General features: G+C 49.0%; 1 protein-coding gene across 1 annotated transcript in view; it reads right to left on the reverse strand.

The window, feature by feature from the left end:
• Nucleotides 1–1,589: 1,589 nt before the first annotated feature.
• med1 (mediator complex subunit 1) overlaps nt 1,590–9,679 on the reverse strand; it is a 28,798-nt gene continuing 20,708 nt past the window's right edge. The window contains exons 14-17 of the mRNA XM_042083194.1: nt 7,207–7,302; nt 6,817–6,922; nt 3,396–6,301; nt 1,590–3,353 (exon numbers count right to left, since the gene is read on the reverse strand). Coding sequence (XP_041939128.1) covers nt 2,317–3,353; nt 3,396–6,301; nt 6,817–6,922; nt 7,207–7,302 — 4,145 coding nt within the window. The 3' untranslated portion in view covers nt 1,590–2,316. The remainder of the gene's footprint in view (nt 3,354–3,395; nt 6,302–6,816; nt 6,923–7,206; nt 7,303–9,679) is intronic.

A 9,679-nucleotide genomic window follows, 5' to 3' on the forward strand; every position in this document is an offset into this window, starting at 1 on the left:
TACTGGCGATAAGGTTCCATATAGCAGGCAGTGGTGTCCAGGGAGAAATGGAAAATGATGGAGAGTGGACAAGTGTGTGTCTAGGAAGAGTTCGAGAGTGTTTGTGTCGATCGAGGAAGAGAGTTCATCAGTGAAAAGGAATGTGAGGGTGTGTAGGCCATCTAGGGTTGAGTATGGGACCACAAATTGAATAATGCTGTATTGAAAATGAGTGTGTGTGTGTGAGTGACTACAGTAGGTGTGTAGTAGTAGTAGTACACAAGGACACAGGAAGGTTTATTGTGGGACCAACTCCACAATGTCAGAAGTGTGTGTATGCTATGGATGAGAGTCTGTAAGGTAATCAGTAGGAGTGTGTGTGACTACAGTACGTGCATGTATTTGACAGTTATTAAGTGTGTGGGCATGTGCATGTAATTGTATTGGAGATTTCGTGTGAGTGCGCATAAGTGTGTATTTAGGAAGTTATGAGTATGTCTATGCATGGGAGATCATGTGTGAGTGCATAATGTGTGTGTGTGTCTTTATGTATTGGAAGTTATGTTTGAGTGCATAAGTGTGTGTGCGTCTTTATGCATGGGAGGTCATGTGTGAGTGTGCATAAGTGTGTGTGTGCGTATGTGTTTGGGAGGTTATGAGTTTCTGTGTTTACTGGGTTGAAGGTTATGAGTGAGTGTGCATAAAAGTGTATTTGAGGAGTGTGTGTGTGTGTGTGTGTGTGAGGTCAAGATAAGGTTACGTGTAGGACCGCACACTGCGGCATTTGATTTGATGTGAAGGTTTTATTAATAATGGAATCAGGGGGAGTGCTGCAGAGAGAGACTGAGAGTGAGAAAGAGAGAGAGAAAGAAAGTGAGACAGAGAGAGATAGAGACAAAGTGTGAGAGAGAGAGACAGAGAGATAGAGAGAAAGAGAGACAAAGTGTGAGAGAAAGTGAGACAGAGAGAGTGAGAGAGACAAAGAGAGAGAGAGAGAGAAGGGGACTGTGTGAGTCATAGAGAGGAGCACCTGGAGGTGAAGGAGGTGATGATGTAACCCATGGAGCAATGAGACGCAGACGCAGATTCGGGTCCCAGCCCGTTCTGGCATGGTCCCGCGCCAGAACCGATATCTGTGCCGTGGGAGGAGCAGTCGTAGAACAGCAGTGCGGTTCTGCGGAGGCTATGCAGGATAAAGGGGCCGTCTCTAATGATCTTACGACATGCTACGAAATATATAAACGGAACATTTATGACCGCAGACACTATGCACAGATGTTTCTATTAAATGTAACGTATGCTGGATATTACACAGACTGTGAATAAATAAAAACTTTGTTTACTAAGATGGATTCAATGAATGAGTGTTTCCATTGATACTCGTGTTAGCCCACACACTTGGCGCTTAAAGACCAAATGAGAATATGGTCAAACGACTTATACAACAGCCAGTAATCCTAAAGTGCCACTTTTACTTGCATTAACAGAGGGAAGTGCTTCTGATTTGCAGGCAAAGACTGTGTCAGCATAGTTATACAAGGTACAGCCCACTGCTGCCACCTACTGGACATGACGAGACATGACTAGCCATAGAACACAGACCACAGTTGTTGACGTTCTGCATTGAAATGTTTATTTCAATAGCACAAAACTAGCTACTTAAAAAAAAAGTAAAAGCTAAGTGAAATAAAATCAAAGGAATTTTCTCCAAACAGCTAAAATAGCCGATTTGCACTTGCAAAAACTACCAGTTATTCATAAAATATGTTTCATTGAAAAGATGACATCCAATGTAAGAAAATCTTTAAAAAATGTTTAACTAAATTAAGGCAGGTAACACTGTACAACTGGCTGTTGTAGACATTTACTGAAAAACAGGTGTCCAGAGGGAAAAATACAATAAATTTTACAGTTCTTTTTCTTAAAAAATACAGTGACATGCATCTTTCTTAATACAATTAAAATGTTTTTGGTTTGATACTTTTACATTAACATTGTAGCAAACAATGAAGTCATTCTTTTTTTAATAACTTAATGTAACAATGGCGGTCGCATTGGGAATGCATACAAAGAATCCAGAATCCTTGAGAACATTCCATCATAATTGCTTGATTAAAATACATAGATATCCTTCCCTTCCTGGCATCAAGCACAAGACGCCCTGCACCCTGACCTGATTCTCTGTAAAGAAACAAAATGGCAAACAGAGCAATTTGCTCTGAAAGCGGGAGTCCTACTCCCCTTCAAGAATGATTTGTGAACAGTTCTGCATGACAGTAGGCCAACTCGGTCAACACATTTTAAAACTGCTTTACAATAAGATTTTTTTTTTTAGCTTCACTTAAAAGGCTCTAGGTGGCCTGTGACAGCAGAGTCCATGAGGTCGTCGTCCTCAGTGCGCATGTAAACGGGGCTGGGCCTCGACGTGCGTTCCGACCCCAGCATGGACATGGAGGGGTCAGCCGCCGAGATGGGTGAGCGAGACCAGCTGTCCGCCTTCATGGGGTGGGAGGACGGCACGCACGACATGGACGCCTTCTTCTTCTCCTTGTCCCGCTCGCGTTCCCGGTCCCGGTCTCGGTCGCGCTCCCGTTCCCGCTCGCGCTCCTTCTGCTTCTTCTTCTCCTTCTTGTGCTTCTTGTGCTTCTCGCCCATGCTCACCGCCATTGAGCTCAGGTAGTCCTGCGGCGGCTGGTGCTGCAGGGGCCGCATGCCGCCCTGGTCGTCGTCCGAGCTCGGCGAGTTCTGGTGCGACTTCTCGGCCACCGAGCTGCTGCCGGACTCGCTCTCGCTGTCGGGGTTCAGCGGCGTGTAGCCCGGCGAGCGGCTGTGGCTCGGCGAGCTGCGGTCGTGCTTCGGGGTGGAGCCGCTGAACAGAGGCGACTGCTTCATGTGCTGGGGCCGCATGGAGCCCTCCCCGCACCCCTCGGGCTTCTGCAGGGTCACCTTCTGCTTGATGCTGGGGGAACCCCCGTCGGGCTTGCTGATGATGATCTTGGCCACGCCGGTGCTGCTCACGCCTCCGCTTTTGGAGTCCATCATCTTCTTGTCGCTGCTGTTGCCCCCGGAGACGGACACCTTAGACTTGCCCTCCTTGTCGACCTTGTCCCGCTTGTACTCCCCGCCCTGTGAGGACATGCCATGTTTAGAGGAGGATGACGGCCCCATGTTGGGAGGCACTACCCCTACTCCACCACCAGGGGGCACACCTCCACCTCCACCCCCTCCACCCCCACCTCCACAGCCTCCCTCAGGGCCTTCCTCCCCACCTATACCCACCCCACCGACATTCTTCAGCTTATCTATCACTGCAGTAAGTGAGGGTTTCTTATTGCGACTAGGAGACTTGCCTTTCGCATTTGGGTTGTTGCTCCCTCCGCTCCCACCACCTCCTCCACCACCACCACCACCTCCACCACCCCCACCTCCTCCTCCGCCTCCCCCACTACCCCCTCCTCCCCCGTATTGGGGTTGGCTACCTGAGGAAAAAGGAATCGACCCAGAGGAGGAGTTGCTCGCTGAAGAACTAGAAGAGGAAGAGGAGGAGCTAGAGGAGGAACCTCCACCCATCTGCTTCTGGGAACCCATGCCACCACCGGAGGAGGACTTGGACCCCCCCGAACTCCCCCCACCTGAGCCTATGGGGGACTTTGCCTTGGAGGAAGGGGGGGTGCCCGGAACTTGGCCTTGTTGATGCTTCATGGGGGAAGAGAGTTTCTCTGAGCCCCCTGAGCGGGAGTGGGAAGGGGAGATGTTCGGCTTGATGCTGGGATTCATAAGGGACCCAGGGGGTTTCCCGCCTTGAGGCTTCATCTTCGTCCCACTTCCCGTTCCGCTGCCGCCGCTTCCTGATCCAGACATTCCGTGCTTGGTGATGGGGGACGAGCCTGGCTTGCCCACCCCCATTCCCTGGGAGGAGCTTTTGGACTGGGAGGGCATCCCGCTGCCACTCCCTCCACCCACCGGTTTGGAGCTGCCGCTCTGTCCCATGGAACCCTCCATCTTGCTGCTTTTGATCTTCCCTGAGGACGAGGAGTGTGAATGGTGGCCCTTGCTTCCGCCTGAGCCACTCGTTCCTCCAGAGCTCCCCCCCGACGAGCTGCTGGACGTGTAACCCCCGTGTGAGGACGTCTTCCCGCCCGTTATCGTCCCCTTGGGGATCTGGATGGTGATTTTAGGGATGGGTGGGGTGGCACCTCCGGGCGGGGTCTGCGATCGTCCTGAACTCCCTGGCGACTTTGACCCTCCTCCCCCCATGGAGCCCCCTGACCCCATGCTGCCGCTGGGCGGGGTGTAGGGACGCCCCCCAGAGCTGTGCGAGGGCGACTTGCCATCGGGATCCAGCTTCTTGCGCTTGGGTGGCTTTTCTTTGGACTTGCCCTCGCTGGACGGGGTGCGACTCCGCTTCACCTGCTTCCCTTCGGAGCCCCCTGATCCACTCATGCCCATGCCTGCAACCATGCCTCCACTCCCTCCTCCTCCACCACCTCCTCCGTTATCATCCTTCCCTCTCATCATCTGCTGCTGCTGTTGCTGCTGCTGTTGCTGCTGCTGCTGTTGTTGTTTCACCTTGATGTCGCCACTCTTGAACTCCCCGCTGCCACCTACTCCTCCTCCTCCTCCCATACCCATCATGAGGGGACTCTGGCTTCCACCCGAGTGGGTGGGGTGGGGGTCCCCCAGATCCGGAGCCAGGCCCGGAAGGGGCTTGCCCCCGCCACTGTTCCCCCCAAAAACCATGCTCATGTCGAAAGGGTCCTTGAGGGAGGCGTCTGGGGTGCTGTGGCCGTGGGAGGTGGGGTTCTGCGGGGTGCTAGACGGGGTGTTCTGCTGGCTGCCGCCCCCAAACCCCTTCAGGTCTAAGTCCGGGTCGGGGCTGTGGGAACTGTCATCAAAATAATTCTGGGAGAAGGTTCCTTGGCCAGACAGTAACTCCGGGTTGAAGTCTACTGTGTCGGGGAAGAAGTTAGTTGACGAGGTGTCGCTGTTGGGGGTGGCCGCAGTTGCAGCCTCGGCGATGAGGTCCGCCGCGTCGGGGAAAGGGTTCTCGTTGCTGTTGGTGTTAAAGAGGTCCGAGTCAAAAACTGCGCTCCCCTGCCCTGAGCTTGACGAATCCCTGGGAGGGGTGCCCAGGGATCCCCCTTCCTCCCCTCCCATGTGGTGCTGCCCGTGACCGCTGCCACTTCCTTTAGTGGTCTGCTCCGGAATATCCGACAGGATGTCGTTTATGTCAGGCCCTATGCTGTCAGAGCTAGAGAGCCGCACCGCTCGGTTGAGGGGCTGAGGCTGTGAGGTGGTTTGCAGGTGGGACTGTGGGTGGTAGGGCATCCCTGGGCCAGCCGGAGGAGTTCCACACTGGCTGGGGGCTGGCGTGATGCTGTGGGGGGTGTCCAGACCATCGCCGGGAAGGTTGACGTCGAAAATGGGGTTCTGCGACGCGTCGACGTCCATGGAGAAGAGCTCGCGGTGGAAGTCGTCTTCGGTTGGGTGGTGGGAGTGGTGGTGCTGGGGAAGGGGGCCACCCGCCTGCTGTTGGGAAGGCTGCTGTTGCTGTTTCAAACCGACTCCACCTGGTCCCACCACCCCTTTGTCCCTGGGTCGCTTCTTCTTACCCTTCGTACCGGGTCCGCCGGGGCAGGGCTGGCCAAGGTTATCGGTTCTGGGTGACCCTGAGGAATTCTGTCTTTCTAACGGGCTGCTTCCATACAGTGAGGCAAAGTCCTGCGAGGGGTTGTCCTTCAGTAGGTTCATCAGCATGGGGTGGTTCTTGGTGTTGCTGGCTGGGGAGGAGGTCGGCGGAGGGGTCTGGGGGGGCTGGGAGCCCCCTGGGGCATTCTGGGTAGAGGGGCTAGAACCGACGTTGCCGGTGATCTGCAACAGCGAGGTCAGGATGGGGTTTTGCGTGACCTTGCTGAAGTCATCTGTGCCGTGGCCCTGTTGTTGCTGCTGCTGCTGCTGCTGCTGGAGCTGCTGTTGCCCCTGGTTGCCCCCACCTGTCTGCCCCATGCCATCCATTCCTGCCCCTCCTGAACCGCGGGGCATGTTGAAGAGTGATGTGATGGGGCCCCCTGGAAACTGACCCCCAGCTCCTCCGCTGGTGCCCCCACCGGTGGGTGTGTTCCCACCCCCGACACCGGCGAGGCCCATGGGGTTGCTGCCATCTCCTGTGCCCATGCCATACCCAGGGCTGCCAGTAGGGGGCAGGTTCTTCTTCACCATGCTCTCCACGGTCTCTGCGATCAGGGACAATGCCGGAGTGTCGGCCTGAATGGTCTCCGCCTTCCGCCTGATGGCACGCATGGTGACTGGGATGGACATACACCTACACACAGCAGGGAGAGACATCAAGGACAATGTGACAACTTTTTCATTTCAATTCATCATGAAATGCAGACAATGTTGATGAGCGGTGAAATCAGCTAAAACAGCTAAGCTCAACATTATTTTAACAAATTAAATTAAATTTAATTAAATTAAATTTAATTTAAATTTAATTAAAGTAAATTTTAACTTAAAGTGAATTTCAAATTGGCCAAAACAATGAAACAGTACTAGAAATGCTAGAAATAAAAATAAAAATGAGAGATAGTCGGCTACTCTCCTCTCACGTTCTTTGTTTTGGTAAAATAAGAGATACTATTAAAACAGAACTTACAGAACAGTAAAACAGAACAGCTTATGTACAGTAGAGCTTATCCATGCATAAAAAAATAAGCAAAGGGGAATAATTTATCTAACAACTTCAACCTGATCCCTTTCATGACAACGGTACCATTGTTGAGGGAATGCAGTTTGAGCAAAAAGAGACTGAGAATTGTGAATGTAATTTGGACATACCTCTGGACAACCTTGGTGATGAACTCATCGGTGCAGATGAGGGCATCTGATGAGCCCTTATAGAGCTTACACGTCACCTGCCTGGAATCCGTCACATCCATCACAACTGAGAGAAAGGGAGAGATGGGAGGATGAGAAGAAAGAAGAGAGGGAAGAGGACAGAGACAGAAGGGAAGAAAGAGGAGGAAGGGCAGACATGCAGACAACATGAGAGAGCAAGAGTTGATATAGAGAGAAACAGAGTCCATCTTTTTTTCTGGTATTCACACGCGACACAACAGGCTAAACAGGCTCTGGGAACATAACCAAACTCTGTGGGTGTATCCTAGACGAATGCACATGAACAAATAAAGTACAAAAAAGACAAAAGAGTTTGATCTTGGTCCTTACCACAAACCAGCGACTCGTTGACAGGATGCTGGAAAGACACACTGAAACTGGAATCAGAGAGGGGGCACACCTCAAACTGTAGTAGTCCAGGGGTGTCTGCAAACAACACAACACACACACACACAATAAGAGAGGTTCGGAAAACACAGCCTTTAACCCTTAGAACCCTAAGCTGTTTTTAGGGCATTTTCACTACCTTTATTCATAAGGATTTATTCTGGTCATTGTAAGTGCCACACACATATATATTGTTTTTTTTCAGCAGAGTCTAGGCTATCCAGATCTGCCATAATTTCATGTATTAGTAATAGCATTGATTTTATTTAGATTATTAAAGAATTAAAATATAAAAAGCGTATTATAAAAATTCTTATATTTCGACATGTATCTCACCACAGCAAGCTCATAGCTCTACGTGCATTTCATGTGTGTGTAGGGCAGACTGTCCTGAATCGGGCAATATAATTGCCATGTTGGAGGGATAATCTGGGGCTGAGCAATTTACAGAAATATGTGGTGTGTGATTTACGGAAATAAATGCCATTTTCTATTTAGTGATGAAAAATGACCTTTCTGCGCTCCATATCTGTGACACGTACTGATCTGACCTGACCCGAGGTTGCGTGTTATAAACATGCTTTGCCACAAGAACAGACAAAAACCTGGAGTAAGTCCAGCTATATGAAGTTATTATTTTGTTGTCACTTCGCCTGTTTTATAACCCAGAAGGATCGATAAACATGGTACCAATGGATAGCCCTGTGTCCCCTCTTTCATCTGATATGCTTGCCATATCTATGCGATCACGGGTTGGCGAGTAATTCAAACGAGAGTAATGGGTGCGCAGGTGAACGCAGAGAAGTATAGACTGTGAATATGATGCAATTTGATTTAATTTCATGATTTTTTTTTATTTTCATACTTGATCGTACAGACAAGTGTGTAGTCTCTTTGGAAAGCCCCACTTCCGCTCTGTCGTGCAATAAAGGTTTCACCTCGCTGCGATCAACAGTTCCGGAGCAATGTAACAAAGAAGAAAGGGTGTGTTTTTTGACGGACTTTGCGTCAATCGGGTTCTAAGGGTTAAAGAAGCCACAGAGAGTTTTTGCCATCTAAAACGGCAAACCATTCACAAACCATTAAAGGACAGTGTTTTTCTAGTGTCTTCCACGATCTGCTGTTGCCGTAACAATTTTATACTGTCAGCCTCAAACTCGAATAGCTCTGCCTGAACAGTATAGCCAGAATATTAATTGAATTGCTGCTTGTAATACTACAGTTGGAGATAATATTGGATGCTGAGGAACTAATAGCAATTTCTATGGAAGTTATATGCTATTGTTTACTAAATAATAGTAAAGCATCACTATCACTCATGTAAGTAGTGAATCACACAACACACAACGCTCAAAAACCTTTTGAAAGATTAATCAATTTTGAATTGAAATCACAATTTGAACTAATGTAACTACCTATTTTGCGAAGGCAGCAATTAATCGTACAGCTTGCAACTAGTCCAGTGGTAAATCCTCACATCTACGAGTTTTATATTCATGTCGTCCTCCTTGAGTGACAGACAGCGATGCTCACCAATCTCATGCACTAGGCATACTCACCAAACAGAGGTGGCACAGCATAAGGCAACATATGGAAAATGTAACTGATTCTGATGATTACATCAAACCCATTTACCATTTACTGATTTATAAACAAGCAGTAGTGTTTTAAAGTCAATTCTGTGACCCTGAGGGACTTAAAGGAATGTTTTGGAACAAAAACAACCTAGGGTCTATTTTCAGAAGCTTCACGTTCACAATTTAGTTGAAGAGCATAATTAGAGCTAGAATGTCGTTTGCATTAATTGTCTTACAGTGAAAGCCAACCGAACAGCTAACTATTTTACACCAGTGTGGTGAGGTCGTCTACAGACAAATCGAAGTATTGTGAACTTTATAAGTGTTTCGAAAGGTTATAAAACTTTTATTTTATGAAGGGTGTGTTTTTAGGCTACTTTAGCTGTCTTCCTGTCGCGGACACCTTGAAGGAAGGCTTAACAAGTCGATTAACGAACGCGAGAGGAGAGTCGGCTACTCTCCTCTCACGTTCTTTGACTGTCGTTTGCACTGCATTCATTAATGGACTTCTTAGAGAAGACTACTCTCATGGTTGTGCACAATTCGAATTGCAATTCTGCTTCCTGTTTGCTACCTCAATTGAAATGCAAGTGAAATTCAAGAATTGAATTGGAATTAAAGAGCTAATTTCAAATCAATTCTGGAATTTTGCACAAGCCTGTCTCCTCTCACGTTCTTTGACTGTGGTTGGCGCTGCATTCGTTAATCGACTTGTTAAGAGAATAGTCGGCTACTCTCCTCTTGTGTTCATTAACTGTGGTTTGCGCTGCATTCGTTAATCGACTTGTTAGAAAAGAGTCAGTTACTCTCCTCTCACGTTCTTAGACTGTGGTTTGCGC

Source organism: Alosa sapidissima, chromosome 24 (genome assembly GCF_018492685.1).
Source record: "Alosa sapidissima isolate fAloSap1 chromosome 24, fAloSap1.pri, whole genome shotgun sequence".
Taxonomy (NCBI): Eukaryota; Metazoa; Chordata; class Actinopteri; order Clupeiformes; family Clupeidae; genus Alosa; species Alosa sapidissima.